The sequence below is a fragment of the Elephas maximus genome, chromosome X (genome assembly GCF_024166365.1).
Source record: "Elephas maximus indicus isolate mEleMax1 chromosome X, mEleMax1 primary haplotype, whole genome shotgun sequence".
NCBI lineage: Eukaryota > Metazoa > Chordata > Mammalia > Proboscidea > Elephantidae > Elephas > Elephas maximus.
Window position 1 is genome coordinate 21,532,639 of NC_064846.1, and position 20,051 is coordinate 21,552,689.

The 20,051-nt window shown below is 36.1% G+C and overlaps 1 protein-coding gene across 1 annotated transcript in view; it reads right to left on the reverse strand.

The window, feature by feature from the left end:
- Window positions 1-20,051, reverse strand: part of PHF6 (PHD finger protein 6) — a 46,122-nt gene that overhangs the window by 22,369 nt on the left and 3,702 nt on the right. Inside the window, exons 2-5 of the mRNA XM_049871891.1 lie at window positions 19,468-19,651; window positions 19,135-19,236; window positions 3,645-3,778; window positions 3,323-3,366 (exon numbers count right to left, since the gene is read on the reverse strand). Of these exons, the coding sequence (XP_049727848.1) occupies window positions 3,323-3,366; window positions 3,645-3,778; window positions 19,135-19,236; window positions 19,468-19,605 (418 nt within the window). The 5' untranslated portion in view covers window positions 19,606-19,651. The remainder of the gene's footprint in view (window positions 1-3,322; window positions 3,367-3,644; window positions 3,779-19,134; window positions 19,237-19,467; window positions 19,652-20,051) is intronic.

The following is a 20,051-nucleotide window of genomic DNA, read 5'->3' on the forward strand; positions in this document are numbered from 1 at the left end:
CCAATTCTAATATTCTTTAAATAAACGTCACCATCACTTACCCATTTGTTTATGCCAGAAACCTTGGAGTCCCATCCAATACCTCTCTCTCCTTCATCCCTAGGTCATATGAATTCTACCCCCAAAACTCTCAAATCCATCTACTTCTGTTCATCCCCATAGATACAACTCTAGTCCACGCCTTGTATCATCGTCACTCATCAAGACTCCTGCAACAGGCCATTCTTCCTGCTTCAAACTCTCAACCACCTCCTGTCGTTCTCAGAATAATGTTAAAATGCCTTACCGTGATCTGGCCCATGCATTCGTCCTCCACTCTCATCATATGCCATTCTACCCTTTCCTTTCAGAGTTCTCTAACAATTCCTTGGAAGTGTCAACTTCCTTTTTGTCTGTCTTCAAAGATCCTGTTCTTTCTGCACAGAACGCTTCTCCAACCATCTTTAGTCTTTTAAGACGTAATTTAAATGAAACTTCCTTGTGGAAGCCTTCCCTTGTGCCCCGCCAACAGGTAGGTCCCCCAAATGCGCTGTCATAGTACTACCTGCGTTTCTTATCTGTGCCTGTCATCGGAAGTATAACTGATTAACTGTTCAATCATCTGTTCAATGTACATCTTTCAAAATCAAGCTCTTTGGGAGAAAAGATCCATCTAGTTTATCCCTGTATCTCCAGTTACCTAACAGGCCTGGCACAGAGTGGGTAAAGTGGATTTACCAACCTGTCCATAACTCCAGAAGGGACCTATCTTCAGTCAGCTATCACCATCAATAGGGTCGTTGTTTTTATCAGAAGTGCTTTCCTACCCGTTTGGAATCATTTTTATAGGCAGCCTGTAAGGCCATCACCATTAACAAGTGAATACATACAGTTCCTGGGACAGGCAGTCTAATAATCTAGTAACATGGCGACTGCTCAAAATTGCTTCCAGATAGCTAAATACTTTGGGCTATAGAGTAAAAGAAAAAAAAAATTGCTCCTACGAACTCACAGTTCATTCTTTCCTTTCTGAAAGAAAATCTATGGGTTGGACTTTAGGTATTTAGTATACGATAATATTTTACGAAGATGGGAAAATGAAGTTGTTATGTAATTATTCTCAAATTTAATATTTCAAAACACAGTTCACATTGTATCAAACTAACACGACAGGCTGAATTCTACACCATCATTTCAATTTTAGCAAAGTAGGCACTGAGCCACAGGTGGCTAATTATCAAGAAATTGCCACAAGTATCAATTCCTCTTTGCTCTAGGGACTAGTGCAGTGCAACTCTCCAACACATACAGGTCCTGAAATACAATCCTATTGACCCCAATCATAAATCATGATCATAAAGTAGAACATGTATTTCCCATTAGAACAATGAAATAATTGAAAGTCTTCTTTCTAACAAAGAACTCAGCGTCAAATAAATTCAATTCAGATAAATGTGATAATACCCAAAATTCAATAAATATAAACTCTGTAATACTTCTAAATTGTAAAATTATGCTTGAAGGTCTACAGTAAGACTATAAACACATTACATATACCCATAATGCAAGGGAGCCCTAATGTGCTACAAATTTCAAATCAATTGTATCATAAAATTTAATTGTAATAATCCTGACAGCTACACTAAAAGTCATCTTGAAAAGTATGAATTTAACTCTCTCATGAATAGGAAAAAAAAAATTTTTTTTTTTTCATGAATAAGTTTCTCAGAGCAAAAAGGTGGTGGAAATTATTCTGATGTTGGCTGCAGTGACTTTTCTTTGCCACTAGATGGTACTATACCTTCAGAAATCTAGGGAATAAAAGAAAGCGTTTGTTTATATTAGGGCTTCAAACTGGTTCGTTCCGGTTTGAACCTCTGCTGAGAACTTGCGTTTCCAAGACAGATATACTGAATCAGAATCTACAGATTAACAAGATCGCCAAGTGATTCTTATGTATAATAAATTTCGAAAACCAGTGCTCTACTAGTGGTTCTCAGAATTGTTCCCAAACCCACAGCATTAGCATCACCTGGGAATTTACTGGAACTGCAACTGGTTCAAAGCCCTGGTTTATTACTAATCAGTGCTGCCATCTTTCTCAAATGATATGGGACAATCAGACATCTCAAATATCCTGCCCTAGTATGCTCATATACTTGTATTTGTCAGATAACAAATGTCAATCTTTGGCTTAACATGTATGGTGGTCACTACAATTTAAAGAGTGTTAAATATACTGTCACAATCTGAAGAAATGCAAGGCGGGGAAAGCCTACTCTTGCCCTTCACAGAAGATTTTTCAATTCAAGAAATAGGGAGAAAAAGTGAAGGAAAGCACTATAAAGGTTAATCAGTTGCACTTCACTTACTGTCTCAAAAACATTGTTATTTTTTATCCAGTCTGTTTACCCTACAGACTAGTGTTTGCTGAAGATTGTATTTTTAACCAGCACTTTAAAGTATTAAGACTATCCTGAAGTCCAGAAGTAGAAACAATACTATTTTGTATTATAAAAGCTAAGACCTAGATCAAAAAAATGGCCACAAATTTTAATACGCTATCGCTGACAATTAGGTAAATCATTATAAATGGAACAACTTCCTAAAATGACAGTGATCAAACCATTCTAATTCTAAATGATGTGTTCTCAGAAGCTAACAAAAACCTTAAATATCTCCAATCTTAATGAAAGGACACAACAATTTCAGATTAAATCTAAGCGTTTTTATATTGCTAATCAAAGTTCCAAAATCATCTGCTTGAAAAGATTTGAAACAAGTCAGAATTCAATTTGAGAACTTTACTTTTTGAACACCAGGTACAACTTGGCTAACTATATATAAACATGGCTAAACCAGGTTTCGTGGAAACTTAAGTGGAAACAGACTATAATTTTTAAAGTTTATATTTTAAAATGATTTCTTATGGACATGTCTGTATTTTTTTAAAAAGGTACTACAATATGAATAGAAATTTAACTGAAAGCCTGGTAATCACAGAACTTACTAATATTCCCAAATTCACATTATCTATAATACCTGAAGAGAGCAAGGATTCCAATTACGACCTCTACGAGTCTACTAGCATATTTAACTGAATACAGAAATTCATCACAACTGCTTCCTCCTGAAGATGAATATATACCTTCAACATATTCTTTACAAGAACTCTGGGATAAAGGATTTTCTTAAAAATTCAAGTCTTTTTAATTAGTTTTATGCTATTGATTTTTAAGTACATTTAATATTAAGACACATCTTATGGTAAAACTTAATGTAATATAATTCACTCATATTCGTATTTCTTCTTGAACCTGAAAAGCGGCTGAATAATGTTTACCTTCAGAGTTATACGCAGTTTTCTTGTGTTTTCGGCAATAAACCCTACAAAAAATAAAGAAATTAAAAATCATCAAGTAAGAAAGTTAAATTAAAATTATTTTTCAAATTAAGGAAATGAGCAGCATACTTCACCCCATTCACAAACTGGATTCCAAAAATATTATTAAACTTCCTACGCCATTTCCCTACACATTAATTCCCTATCAAAAATACCCTTTACAATGATGATGAAGTGCTCTGAAATAAGGAAAACTTTTACAAAAGCTTAAAGAAAGTTACGTCTTAGGGAAAAAAACTTATAAGAGAGGTTATATAATTACATGTAAATCCCTTGGGAAGGTTTCTCTCGTATTTGAGCTTTGTCATGCAATGCACAGTGGTAGTGGTATGTTCTGTGACATGTTTTCACATCACAACCAATTGTTGCTCCAGGACAATGGCACAAAGAACACATCTACAGCAAGACAACAAGATAAGATTATTAGCATATAATTTTGCTGAGGGCATGATATCAGCTTCTAGGCATATCAATCTCTGTCAAGGAAAACAAACTGGTTACCAAAAACTTTCATAATTAATAATGCTATTTTTCTTGTTTTCTCTCCTGGAAATAAGCACTCTGAATAAAAACCTACCAGGGATTTTTCTCCCCATGTTAAACACTGGCAAAGTTAACTGAACATTATTCATGTCTACTGTTTCACTGTGGTCAAGAGAAAATTTGAAATATTGCAAATAAGGAATGTGAGCTGTATGTAACAGAAGAATTAGACCTTCTTGCAACGCAGCTGTTCCTGGATAACTATAAAAGGTATGAGTCGCTGGGGAAAATGTCTCATGCCAGAAAAAAAATTTTCCTCTATATTTCTACCTAAGGAGCCCTGGTGGCGCAGTGGTTAAGTGCTCGGCTGCTAACCAAAAGGTCAGTGGTTTGTACCCGCCAGTCTCTCCTTGGGAGAAACATGTGGCAGTCTGCTTCCATAAGATTAACAGCCTTGGAAACCCTCTGAGGCCATTCTACTCTCCTAGCGGGTCGCGTCGAGTCGGAATTGACCTGATGTCAATGGGTTGGGGTATGGATCTCTGCTTAATGAGAATCTTCAGAAGAAACCTCACATATTTGGGAACCCTATAAGGTCAATTTGAGGGGATAAGGGAGGATAAAAAAATTAGGTAATTAAGTAGGTTTATTTTCCAGTACCTTGAGATCAAAAAGTATTTTGTGATGTCAAGTTGATCATATTGTGAAAATATGCTCACCCACTTCAATTTAATCTATGTTACTTACCTCTTACATTATGAGTTCACTAAAATAAGGGGGAAAAAAAACAGAGTCTTTGAACAATTTTAATATACCTTGCCTTCTGACTTTATTGGGTAATTCATATTAACTATCTCATGCTCAAGATTTAAAAAAAAAACCTTTAAAAAATTCTAGGCAATGATTGTTAGTGGTTTTGACGAACATACCATTTGTGTACCACTATCTGTACTGAGGAGCCCTGGTGGCACAGTGGTTAAGAGCTCGGCTGCTAAACACAGGGTCAGCAGTTCAAAACCTCCAGCCACTCCTTGGAAATCCTCCGGGGCAGTTCTAGCCTTATAGGGTTGCTATGAGTAGGAATGGGCTCAAGGGAAATGGGTTTGTTTTTTTTTCGGTATTTTTTCTGTATTGAGTGGACTTTTAACGAGGCTATTGCCCAACATGTGGATAACATTGTGAAGAATGGGAATTCCAGAACACTTAATTGTGCTCATGTAGAACCTGTACCTAGACTAATCTGTATATAGACCAAAAGGCTGTCATTCAAACAAAACAAGGGGACACTGCATGGTTTAAAATCAGAAAAGGTGTGTGCCAGGGTTGTATCCTTTCACCATACTTATTCAATCTGTATGCTGAGCAAATAATCTGAGAAGTTGGACTATGCGAAGAAGAACGAGGCATCAAGGATTAGAGTCATTAACAACCTGCGTTGTGCAGATGACACAACCTTGCTTGCTGAAAGTGAATAGGACTTGAAGCACTTACCCATGAAGATCAAAGACCACAGCCTTCAGTATGGATTATACCTCAATATAAAGAAAACAAAAATCCTCACAACTCGAGCAATAAGGAACATCATGATAAATGGGGAAAAGATTGAGGTTGTCAAGGATTTCATTTTACTTGGATCCACAATCAACATCCATTGAAGCAGCAGTCAAGAAATCAAAAGACACATTGCATTGGGCAAATTGGCTGCAAGAGATCTCTTTAAAGTGTTAAAAAGCAAAGATGTCGCCTTGAGGAATAAGGTGTGCTTGACCCAGCCCATGGTGTTTTCAATCACCTCATATGCACGTGAAAGCTGGACAATGAATAAGGAAGACCGAAGAAGAATTGATGCCTTTGAACTATGGTGTTGGCAAAGAACACTGAATATACCACTGCCAGAAGAAGGAACAAATCTGTCTTGGAAGAAGTACAACCAGAATGCTCCTGAGAAGAAAGGATGGCAAGACTGCATATTACTTTAAACATGTTGTCAGGAGGGATCAGTCCTTTGCAAAGGACATCATGCTTGGTAAAGTAGAGGGTCAGTGGAAAAGAGGAAGACCCTCAACAAAATGGACTGACACAGTGGCTGCAACAATGGGCTCAGCATAACAACAATTGTGAGCATGGCGCAGGAGCAGGCAGTGTTGCATTCTGTAGTACACAGGGTTGCTATGAGTTGGAAGCAACTCAACGGCACCTAAAAACATCTCCTAAGCTATAAATGCCATGCCAAAATAAATTCACAATCATGTAAATTTTAAAAACTGTTCATTTGTTTCTTGGTTTCTAGATACCTCATTCCAAACTGTTTGGACTTCTCGTTCTTAATTTTAACATAAACAACACTTACCATCTTAACTTTTGAATTACTTGAGTCTGCAACAATTTTGATATACCAAGAGGCTAATATAAATTCCAGTAAAACTTTTTACATTTCTCTAAGCAAGCCAAACACTCATTCTTATTCAATCTATCATTTAAAAAAATAGTTATATATAAGTTGGACAGAAACATTGCCAATACAGGTACATCGCAGGAAATATAGGCGTTGGTATAAATGAGCAGGAGGCCAGTGCCCATCACTAATACTTCAGAAATACGTAATTTCCTTAAATAAACAAACTTCAAAGCAGGATTACAGTAAAAAAAGAAGTATTATATCAAATTATCAAGCAGGAGAAGGTGTTATATAATAAAACTTGTGAAAACCAGAACCTGTGTAAGACAGAAACCTGTCAGAGAATGAAAACTCAAATATTTTCTACTAATGGAGAGCAATAGAAAAGTGGTAAGACTACACCCTGTCAAAGCAGGAAAACTTGCAAAAGACTTGGAAAAACAGCTCTCACAGGTTTCACTAAATAATTTGGATGCCTTATAAATTCTTGAGGAGGTAAAACCATTTGTACTGCAGCTTAATTATAAGGTTATATTTTAGGAAATTATATTCATGATCAAAAACATACGGAAATTTTAGAAAACAAAGCGTAAAAAAAAATTTGAATCACTCATATTCACCAGAGATGCCCCATATTTTTACAATGCTTATACCAAAGTTTTTTTTTCTATTTACTTCTGTACATACTATTTCACAACCTGATTATTTTTAAACTTTATAAATTGAGCAGTTCCCTACTTCATTAAAAACCCCACTGCAAGTAGTTTATCTTGAAAGTACATCTGAAACAGGTTTAGATAGGTACATTTTGAAAAAAAAATCACTGAATTGAATTAGCAAGCAATAATGAAAGGGGAAGTGCTTTTTAAAATACTGTCTTGGATTCAACACTGGCAAAGATACAATGAGATACATGGCTGGAAATTGGTACACATTCTCTGGAAAGCAATTTGTCATTTTTATCAAAGAGCTTTTAAAAAGTTTATATTCACTGATCCAGTAATTCCACTTCTATAAATCCAGTCTCAGAAAAAAAAAATCAGACTCAAAGATTTACATAAAATCATGTTCGCTGCAGAATTATTTAGAGTAGACCAGAATGTAACACAACCTATGGAAAACAACAATTGAAAATTAAGTTGTACTATACCCATGTGAAGGAATATTCTACAACCGCTGTTTTCAAAGAAATTTTAACGGCAAGTAAAAAGGTTTATGCAGAGTATCAAGTGAAAAAATGACGCAGGGTACAAAACGCTATGTGTATCATGGTCCCTATTATAACATATATTCAAAGAAAATAGGTTGACGTCAATATAGCAAATATGCATGGCTAGCTTGGGTGGTAGAACTGGAGATGATTTTTATTTTCTTCATAATTTCTGTATTTTCTATACAACGGGAAAAATTCTTTTATATGCAAAAATTATTTTAAAAACACATTGGGAATACTCTAGGCAAATGCTTTCAATACCCATCTCTCAGTTTGGCAAGAATGAGAAGGAAATCAAAAGTCCAAAATATACTGAAATGTTTTTCGGCTGCTTATAAATTCAAATCTTCCCAAAGGAACAGGTTTAAACTGCTATGGTGAAACCTATTTCGTAAATGACCAGGTAACTAATAGCAATTTAAGACATAATATTTTTTTAACTGAGAAAAGCTTACTTTTCAGTCTCTCAAGGAATAAAAGAAAGGTGTAACAATAAAAATGTTTTCAGAGTGGAAAATTCTTTTCAGAGTTAGAAGTAGGAATTTTGATCAATTACAGTTTATGTAATCCATTTCTGCAGCATTCATATACAAGCACTCATGTCTAACAAGGTTCTAACAAAGAGAACAGCAAAACTGTCCATAAAAACTAAAATATACGTTTTACATTTGCCTGTGTAGCTATGAATGCAAAGTCCAACCTCTGAAATAATTGTTTTCCCCTGACGCCCCTGGGACTTAAGATATACAGTATTCTTTGTGGCTCTTATCATTTCACTCCCTTATGTGGCTAACTATCTTTACAAATGTATAGATTTTATCAATTCTTGCTAGACTGAACTTCTTAGAAAACTAACACTATGCGTTCCCAAAAAACAAAAAACCAAATCCATTGCCATCGAATTGATTCTGGCTCATAGGGACCCTATAGGACAGAGTAGAATTGCTCCATAGGGTTTCCAGGGAGTGGCTGGTGGATTCAAACTGTCAACATTTTGGTTAGCAGCTGAGCTCTTAACCACCACGCCACCAGGGCTCTGAAGTAATGCTCAATAAATCTGTTAGTTGTAAGCTTATTCTGGTATTGAATGTTTTAACATCTTATGGCATAGTTTTTTCTCAATCATGTTTCTAAGACCTGCGGCTTTAACGTAATTATCTTCAGATACTTGTAAAAATATTTAAACAGTCTGATATTGGATTTGGAAAAGTGAAATTGGGGAAAACAATCCAGTTGAAGGGGCACAGAATGAGCTGAGGCAGGAATAAACAAGGAATAGTCAGGAAGCAAGACTAGATTAGCCCTGCTGGAAACAAGTTTGAGAATCAGGAAGAAATAAAAAGAAAAATTAAAAAAAGTTGAGAAACCAGATAGGTGGCTAGTGCAGTTTAAAAAAAATGTTATGGGAAATAAAACAAAACAAAGAGGACTTCTCTTGAAAAACATGGAATAACTGGAAAATGTAGGCCCCCAACGCAAGGTACCAGCTGGTTGGACCTGAGGAATGATATCCTTTATATAAAACATTTGCTCTCCAATTTGCCACAGACCCAACTAGACGCTCAGCAAAATGACTGTCAGCTGCCATTTATCACCAGGCCTGGACTACGTCCTGGCTCTCTCAAATGTGAAAAAAATGGAAGTTAACCTAACAGTAACATGTTTTTCAAGAACAATGGTTAGGTCCTCCACCCCCTCCCCCCAAAAATGACCTGACCCACATATCAAATACTCTGTTGTGGGCTAATTTCCTGACTCCAGTGTACATATAAAATGTTAATTCTCAAGCTTATCCTGCTCATATTTTAATTTCAAGTTCTTGATTTAGGCAGGGTTGAAAAATTCTTTGTTGATAATTTTTCCTTTACTTCCAATCCATGTTTCAACTTGCTACCTAGTAGGCTGAATAAACCTCAGTAACTATAAACCCCCAAACTGGGGAGATTAGAAAAAGAGGCCCCGTCCTATTAGAGATCTTTGCCTGGCATCTCTGTATGTAGTATGGTTAGAAATTATACTGTCTTAAGGTTAAGTTGGAAACCCTGGTGGCGTAGTGCTTAAGTGCTACAGCTGCTAACCAAGAGGTCAGCAGTTCGAATCCACCAGACGCTCCTTGGAAACTCTATCGGGCAGTTCTACTCTGTCCTATAGGGTCGCTATGAGTCGGAATTGACTCGACAGCAGTGGGTTTGGGTTTTTTTGGAAGGTTAAGTTGAGCCACGTAAGCAGAGTTGTCAGGGAGCTGACCCACAGATGAGAGAGGAACTACATAAGCCATGCATGAGAGGAGACAAAAGGAACTAAAAGGACTATGACTTAGCTGAAGTCTGGTAGAAGCCAGAGGGTGGGACATACCTGTTCCTCAGTCAACTGTAGTAGGCCAGGAGTGAAATTGTTTGTAAAAGGAAGAAGGCTTAAGGAATAAAAGGAAAAATAATGCTTTCTCAGGGGATGCTCAGGGAAAATTAAGCCCAGACCACAGATACAAGTAAAACTAAAACGAGACTGCCGGCTTCTAGGACAGGCAGAAAGAGAAGGCTCCTGCGGAAAAGCTGGAATCTGATGGCTAGATATTGTGGAACTGAGGGAGGAAGGGCTAAGACTTACCTTTGTCCACCTTAATTGCTGTACATCTACTCTATGTGTTAGGAACTGATCACTGATATACCAATATAAATTCTCACAGCCGAGCAGTTACACACTCAAAACACCTGCTCCAAGAAAACTTCTACAGATTGTACAGAGAACATAAAGAGGGTCAAAAAGAGGCCATGTTCTTGAGTCTGTGGGCAAATAAAAAACGCCAAAAGCACTTGGAGTTGGGATCAAGGTAACCTAGGATATTATCACAGGAACACACGAAACAAAACTATAGTAGGAACAGCTCACCTTACACTGATGGTGTTTGTTCCGTTTTTAATAACAGACAACACTATCTCCGATAAAAACTAGGAAACGGAACAGTGCATTAGGGCAAGTTTTCAAAGTTGCCTTAAAAATGCTCAACTCCAGGTTCGTTGTTTTATTACACAGAGAACAGAGTGGCCTCTGAATTACCTAGTTAACTGATAGTTGTCCAATTTATCTATTACAAACTCCTAAAATGGATGCCGCTGTGTGGCAAGCTGGGACATGAACTCCAAATAGTTTACTGGTTCATCCAACAGTTACTACAGTTTTTTAAAATTACATTTTGAAGGAGGCCTCATAAAAACACAAACTTAACATTACTTATAAACTCCAAATAGAAAGCTAGAAAGCAAAAATAAAATTTGAAAGCCATCCAAGTCATTGAAAAGTGACAAGTTACTTTTAAAAAGCTTTAAAAAGTTCACATTTCTGTTAAGGGCGATGGTACAATTTGGGAACCAGTAAGGGTGATGGTTGAACAACACAATGAACATAATGGCACTGAACTGTACATGTGCAGACTGGTGAAGCACCAAATGATTTGTTATACACTTACTATATATACATAAAAGCTCAGTGTGTGCTCATGGCATGCAGATTAATTTTAATGTATGTAGATATTCTGTCTATCATTTATATATTAAAATAACCTTTGCTTCACTTTCAAGGATGTATTTAAGGAGACTGGATATAAGGCCAAAGAGAAACTTAAAGTCTAATGATGGAGAAAATCAGATCTCTCGCTATTAGTGAACATGTTTATTTAAAAAAAAAATCACAAATATATTTCTTTGCCTTCATTTAATACTTCTTGTGCTTGGGATACTGTAAGTTTGTGTCATTATATAACTCTTATTTATTTGTGCTAATGGCAGAGAGCCGAAACACGTAAATTTATCTGGCTTTGGGGTACGTCTTGGTACTTATTTGAGCATGGGTATGTATTTGGAATTCTCCACAGAGTAAAAACAAACAAAATGCAAGCAGCACTGCAGTTTAGAATACCATCAGCTGGCAAGACCCCTAAGGGTCTAAACATAAAGATCTGAACTTGGGAAGTGTCTGAATCTTTCAGATACAAAAACAAAACAAACAAACCAAAAAAACTTCAAAAGTTCCCGTAAGAGAATTTCTATTCCTCAATGAGGATTTGCAAAGTAGCTGGATGGAGTTGGAGTATTTGATATTTAGAGCAAGGTCAGGAGATCAGATTAAGTAAGGACTTGAGAAGCTTGGTTCATTTCCCTCCAATTTTTCAAAAAACTTCTGAAATTATGTTTCCAAGTTTCTCTTTGGCCTTACATTTCATTCTCCTTAATCACATCCTCAAAAGTAAAGCAAAGGTCATTGTAATATATACCACGAGCACACAGCGAGTTTTTAAAAATCACATTTATGTGAATACAGTCACACTGTATGTATCCTTAAGTTACAAAGGTGACAACAAGGCCACTGAACAAATCTTCAGAAAAAAATTTTATGTTTTTTCCAACAAAATACCCTAAGACAGGGGTCCAGACTGCCACCTGTTTGTACAAATAAAGTTTTATTGGAACACATCCATGTTCATTTCTTTGTATATTGTCTAGGTCTGTATCAGAGACCATATGGCTTGCAAAGCCTAAAATATTATCTGGCCCTTTACAGAAAAAGTTTGCTGACCTGTCCTAAGGCAAACGACCCTTAACCAGGAGTGTTCATCAAAAATCATTTGCAAATCTTTGAAAAGTTACCTAGCTGGAAGTCCTCCCCACCCCACAACTTCTGATTTAGTAGAGCTGGTTAAGAACCAGTGCTCTAAGGACACATCTTTGTAAGCAGAAAGCAAAGCGGTAAAATTTTACATATTGTGGGTTCTCATTTGCCCTTACTGAATGCTATATGAGCCACATACTCTATTTTAAATAGCACTATGAGTCGGAATCAACTCCACAGCAGTAGGTTTTTTGGTTTTTAGCATTTAATACTTATTTACTATTTTAGACCACTTCTGTCAACTTTAAACTCTTCCCCTTTTGACTGCTACAGTATTACTCTCCTGGTGGGACACATTCCAAAAGTTACTTCCTATGAAGTCTTCTGTCTTCTCAGGTAGAATTGTGGTCCTCTTTCCCAGGTCTCCGGTGGCATTCTTTACATAATTCTAAGGCTAAACCATATTTATGTTTGTAACCAAAGTGTCTAGCACTGTGCTTGGTACAAAGTAGGCACTAAGTATTTGATAAATGGACAGATAGATGAATTCTAGACACCTATATGATATGGAGGACTTGGCCAATATAATACCTAAGAAATAATGTAATTACCACCACACGGGGGAGTGGAGGTTGAAGAAATATGAAAACTCTCCTGTCTGAGGCATCCACTGCTCTCCATCATCCGGAGAAACAACCAACTTAATTTTTCCCGTTAGATTTCTATTCTCCCTTTTCAAACTGCTTGAGCTGCCAATAACGATCAAACAACGATTAACCAAAACAGAAGAATTTTACGCTATACTACGAACTAGGGCAGTATATATACCTAGCTCATCACAAAGGCTTCTCACTATTATCCAATTGAAGCCCTTCTCCTCCTTCAAATTCAACCAATGATTAGGGAGTTTCCACTTAATTATTAGAACACTGAGCACAAATGAGACATCAAGAACCGTACTAAGTGTTTTCCATGCCTTACCCCCACTTAATTCTATGCTAGGCGAAGAGAACACAGTCTCTATTCTCCCAGAGTTCACAATACAGTGGGGAAGAAAGGCATGCATATGTAACAAATACAATGCATACTGTGTTAAATTCTATGGCAGAGGTGAACTCTGAAGTTTGAATTGGATCTCAAAAACCAACCTTTTAAGAGGCGCCAGGATGTAGAGATGAATAACATCAGTACACGCACAGCAGTGGGGACAGGAGAGGATGCTGGGAAGTGAGAGGAGACTGGAGTTGTGGGATGCCCTGGAGTAAGGGAAGGGGGGTGGAGAGGATGAGATAAAGGTGGAAAAGGTGGATTAAGATATAACTTCTGAATGGCAGGCTGAGGCCTTTGGATATTATTATGTGTGTTGTAAGAGAACACTAAAAGTTTTGAGTCAGGAAGTGATATTAGCTTTTAAAAGCAAAGATCGAGAGGATAAGAGAAAGGCTGGATATAAGGTAGCATTAAGAAAGAAAAGGAGGCAGAGGTACCCCAGAAATAGAATCACCATGACTGATGTGGAGGAAGAGAGTTAAAGGTAGGATTCAGAAAGAGAAATACAAAGGTTTCAGGGTGGGGAGATGATGAACATTGGTTTAGACAGACTGAGTTTAAGATGCCTACAGGACATCTACGTAGAGCAGACAAATATGCTACCATCATTATATTTCATTCTCCATGGTGTATACTGTATATCACTTATCTCCTGAAAAATTCTGCCTTGCCCTTATCTATATGCTTCTATCAGAGCTGAAATTTCCTGTCTAACATTTAAAAACCCTCCAATTGCCCTATCTTACCTCAACTCTAATCCACTACTGCCTGTCTGGTGTGGCTAACCTGTTTCCTAGACTCATGCCATTTTTTTAACCTTACCATCACTAAGAAGCAGACTTAACTATCTACACAGACAAGGCTCTTCCCAAACAAAAATAAAAAGGTATATACCATAAATTATATATGCAGGATCATGGCTTGCCCAACACCTAGATCATAAACTCTCAAAATTAGATACCCTGTTTCTCTGGGATACCAAGCGCTCCACTGGTACTGAGTAAATAACAATTGCTATGTAGAATTGCCCTTTTTATTTTCAGAGGGAACAAAAAATATCTTGAGGGTAAAAGAAAATCAGAACATTCACACACAAGATATACACAGGGTTTCTGTACTAGAAATAACAAGATAATACTCTTAACAACATATTAAAAGGAGTCTGATTATGTCCTAAATTCAGTACCGTTTTCATCTTCATTCCAAAACAGTATACTAAGCTCTACTAATTACATTTTTTAAAATGTGATTTTTGGTTGGGTATTTGAAAGACAGTCTAGTATAAACTAGTAATTAGTTTGTAACACTGGAAACCCTGGTGGCGTAGTGGTTAAGTGCTACGGCTGCTAACCGAAGGGTCGGCAGTTCAAATCCACCACGCGCTCCTTGGAAACTCTATGGGGCAGTTCTATTCTGTCCTATAGGGTTGCTATGAGTCAGAATCAACTCGAAGGCAACAGGTTTGGTTTTGGTTTTGGTTTTATACAAACAGTTGGTTTTAGAGTCAACTGACCCTGGAGTCAAATCTCAGCTATGCCACTTGGTAGCTATATGAACAGTCATGCTATTTAACTTCTCTGAGCCTCAGTTTTCTCATCTGTAAAGTGAGAATGAGTATTTACACACCTCACAGTATCACTGTAAGGGTTAAATAGAATCACGTGATTAAAATACTTATTCCAATATCCAGTACATATTAAGTGTTCAATAAATGTTGACTATTTCTACTATTAGAAAAAGCTGAAAAAATATTCAGAGAATTACATAATAAGACGTGAGTAAAATTACTTGGTTTGAAAAAAGGGAAGTTTAAGAGTGATGTGAGGATAGTCATCAGGTATAGGAAAGATTATTCATTTTAATAACAAAAAAAACCCAAATACTTCCCTTAGTGAAAGGAGACAGGCCTAGAATAAAAGGCTTTAAATTAAGAGATATCTGAGTTATACGTAAAGATGAACTTCTCAACTCTGATGAGTGTTACACAATACTGGTCCTGTTTTAGGTTACTTGGGTGGAATCACAATCTCTTGCTATATTTAAAAATAGGGCAAACAAAAATTCTATCTTGGATGGCTTGTAGGGAATCTTGTCTGGGGTAAGGAAGGTAAACTAAGTGGCCTTCTGAACTCCTCATCTTGAAGTCTACGCTACATCCGACACAGACGCCAATTAGAACAGTAACTATCCAGTGCAGGTGCTCTCAATGATCTCACCATCTAGTTTTATCCAGAAAGTATGTTCTTCAAATATACTCCACTCAAATGTCTCCTTAAATCAATTTTAAAAGTGGTGATAACTCGTAGTTTTACCCATAAACTTGAACTTCTTGGCTAAATGGCTGGAGAACAGGAGAAGATGGTACAGATGCAGGATCTCCGTATGGCTTCAACAGGAACTGGAAATCATTCTGGAAAAATATATCAACTGAAAAAACCAGACTTAAAAATTAATAAAAGCCTTCATACACTGGCAAATTCTTCCTGGTCCATCTTGGTACTATATACCTAATGATGAAGCAAAAGAGATGAAAATGTTCATGCAGAATGGGTTTCCTCCCCTGATCCTTGCAGCTGACAAGAAAACCTCAAAAAATTGCCCATGGCAACAAGAACACAGAAGCTATATGCGTGTACCTCCTGGTATACTGAGACCTCCCCATCCTCACAAGACTCTGACCCATCTGGCTACCTACATACTTTTACCTCAAGTGCCAGCCTCTTCTCTCTATACTCTTCTCTGGGGCAAGTGAGCCCCTTTGGAGCCAACACCAGACACAGACTAGAATCTGTCTTGAAAGCACTCAGGGAGCAGCACTTCCATTTTCGATTCTTTTCAATGGGTATTCATGACCTACTTTTCACCTAGAAATCCAGACGAACAGAAGCCAGAGCAAACAGGCACACATGATAAAATGCCTTAAAAAGTCAATTACGGAGGCTGATTATCTAGTTTATATCAAGATTATCAGTTATATAAAGCTCTTCACTTTTTTCTCTCCTCCTATTTGATTTATGGCTCTTTTATTGCTTAGACAGATTTACGCAGGGAAAAGTAAAGAAGCAACTAAAATCTGGAATTTTGATTACTTGATAGCACTTCATGTAAAAATAATATAATGGAAGGAGCAAAACTAAAGGCTAAAAGGAGACATAAATTATTTCGAAGTTGAACATATAAACGCTACCCTCCTATCCCCTATATAAGTTATTTCAATCCTAACATTTTGGGAAAGGAGAAGGAGCAAAAAGTTTAAAAGTTCTGCTGTTCTGCTAGATGTCCACAGTCTCAAAATGGCTTCTGAAACACCTTTTCTAAGGTAACTCATATCTTTTATAGCACTTTTTAGCCATGCAACATCACTGTTTAATAAGTAGTGATAAAGCACTATCTCTCTTACAGTTGGAGAAAAGACAAATAAGTTAGTAACTTGTCCAAGGTTACATAATGTGTCAGTGGCATGGTTATTATATATATAAAAAAAAAAGGCCTCATGACTTCCCAGCCCAGCATGCTTTTCATTAGCCTACAATGATTATTAGCAGGATCTTATTTTTACAAAAAAAAAAAAGAACAATAATTACAATGGTGGCTACCATTTATCAAGTTCTAACTGTGTGTCAGGTACAAGGCTAAGTCCTTTATACTACCTCTTTTAATCCTGGTAAATAACCCTGTGAGGCAAGTACTGTCATTATCCCCTTTTTGTAGGTGAGAAACATGGCTCAGAGAAGTAAATAACTTGCCCAGTAAGTGACAGAGCTGGAATTCAAAACCAAACCCAAGTCTATTCCTATAGCTTATGTTCTTAACCACTCCCTAAATCAGGGAACAAATTTAATTATTTATAATACACTACACTTGGGAAGAAAACTAACTCTCTACACTACGACATTAAAAATTGCTTGAAACATCGAGAAGGGAGAGTACTGACATGCCATGGGGTAGTTAACCAATGTCATAAAACAACATGTATACTGTTTAATGAGAAGCTAGTTTGTTCAGTAAACCTTCATCTAAAGTATAATTAAAAAAAAAGGGAAAAAAATGCAAATCCTCAGAAGGGGTTGGAACTAGAACAAACCAATTTGAAGTCCTGCTTGAAATCCACCATCCAGGGACTTTTACCTCCTATTCACCAAATGCAGTAGCTATTTTTATTTATTATCTTACCATGATTCCTAGTCTACCTGTATGACCATTACTTTTCTTTTCCTCTTCCTCATCTAATTCATAAATACCGACATTCTCCAAGATTCAATTACCAAGTTGCTGTCATTCTCTTTTCTTTGAAATCCCATGCATTTAAAATTATCATCACTATTTAGGAAGATTATTCCCCAGTTTTTATTCCAGTAATCACTTAACTGCAAAGTATCATTTAAAAAAATTACCTGAAACAATTTATAGTAGTGAAACTTTATACAAAGTTCTGATGGCTTCTTCACAAACAGGTTTAAATAAGTTAAATTTCCACTGAATTTAGCAATGCTGCCAGACGTATGCTATTGCTTCATTTGAAACCAGGCACTGCATTTTTTTAATAATGTCTTAAAATTAGGGATCAAAACTGCTCCTGTTCTGACCAGAGCAGCACGCCAAGTGACCAAAAATGCTAACAAGTCACGATGTAGAAGCATTTTCCAGGAATATCCACAATGCCAAAGGATAAATACTAGGGTAACAAGGTTTACAACACAACCAGTTTCAAGCAAATAGTATTCTTTCTTTCTATTTGAACTTGTTTTTAAGGACTAGCAAATAAAAACGTGCTGTTCTGGTTCTGATAAAAACCAGCAAGCCATAGTAATACGAAGAAAATGAAAACTACCAAATAAAAATGACTTTTTTGGAAAAAAAAAAAGGCACTTTCTATTGCTAGCTACAGTTTTGGGGGCAGGGAAGATAAGCATTTTCACAGTTCTCACTACAACAAAAAAGTCTGACCTCTGAATTCCCATTTATAACAATACAGATGCTAGTTAAGGTATGGCACTGTTTCTTAACCTACAGCAAATCTCAAATGTTCTCTTTGAATTTGTGTTTCTTCATACTGCTTTTTTCTAGTACTAGAGGACTGCTTTTTGAAATATATTATTCCTGATTATCAAAATGACAGTCCCTGTCTTCCTATCACCATTTCATCCAGAACTTAATTATGTAATCATTTATGTATTTATGTAATACCCACCATCTTAGAGTTTTGGTGAAATACGAGATTACTCAGCGCCTAAGAACATGAATATATGTTCTACCAAATCCACCTTTAAAATAACAGAACACTTAAGAGTGAAGTTACTGAAGGTACATTTACGGATGTCATTACAATAAAGAACTCAAATGAGAAAAATGAAAATAAATCTTTCAGTTAATTAAGTGTTCCAAAATAAACCATAATGTGTTGTGAGTGCCAACTGAGATGACACTATTTTTCCAATAGAGCAATATAATATCTTGCCAATCTGGTTTCTGGTAGTGAAGAAAACAACAGGAACATTAGTATAGCTTCAGAAAAACTCCTGTGAAATTCACTGAAAAATACCCAAAGTCATAAGTGCTGTTACATAGCTGGTCCACATAAAATACTTTGTTCAGCAAATGCTAACATTTTCCTCCTGAAATGGTACTATCATTTTCATTTGTAATGACATTAATTACTTTACGATGGAAGATGAAAACAAATTAGAACTTAATTATGTAATATACTCAAATGAAGACTTTAACACACAATACCCTCAAATTAAGCAAACAGCAAGTAAACACAGTCTCCAAAAAGTAATTCTTTCTGGAAAAAAAAAACTGAATACTATGACCATTGATTCACTCCTTTTTAGGTGAACACTAAATAAGTTACATTCAGCTTTCAATTTTGCTGGTTCAGAAAAAAAAGAGTGCAATTTAAAATTATACTCAGTTAATAAAGCAATACACTCCAAAATAAGCAATTTCCTCCTTAATGAGCTTAATAATTTTTATCCTCAAGAGGCAGAAACACCAACTTACCAGTTTTGTGCCTCTTTTTATTTCCTTTTGGACATCTTCAATAGAAAATCCACCAAGACTCTCATTATCAGAGTGTGATGATACCAAAGCAGATGAAAAGAGCTATAAATTACATTTAAAAAAAAAAATTGAGGTTCACACATAAAGAAATTGCAACAAAACAATGAATAAGATGGGTAAATTTAAAAGGACATTTTCTAGTTAAAACAGCATAGAATTAGTGATAAATTATTTCTTAAAAATTTAAATGAGTTTTTTTTAGTATTCAGGAATACTCATTCGCTTTTACGATTTTAGTAAATCGGGTCTTTTGGTTGCTGCCAGTATACTTACCATACATTTATGGTGTGCTGCCACCTTCTGGTTTTCAGATATTAGTAACTGTCCACATTCCTTGTCTCTATTTGACTTACAAAAGCCACATTTGCGCTGTCTTGTAGGCCCCTTTTTCTGTTCAACTGAGCTTGACATGATTTAAAAATGGCCTTTAGAATGCCACTTTAAGTATCAAAAAACGCTACAGAGAATAAGAAGGGCAACAAAATAGTTAATTTCATTTTAAAACCAGTTTATACATGTTCACGTAAGTTGTTTAATATTTATTTGACCTACGTTTTAATATATACATTTTAAAATGGCTATTTGTTACAGACAAATTAATATTAAAACCTAAGATGCCTTCAGAGGGAAAAACATACGAAGATGACTAAATGAAGTTTAAAGTAACTGAGAAAATTAATTGCTCCCAAATTAGGGAAATGTGAAATAATTAGAACTATTTTTGTGTGGCTAAATGAAAAAGGTACAATGTATGATATTAAATTGTCATCTGCTGATATAATGCAAAATATTTTTCACGTATAGTTAGGTGCCCCTTCAAGGAGACAAAGAAATATGTATCTAACAAGAGAGCAAGA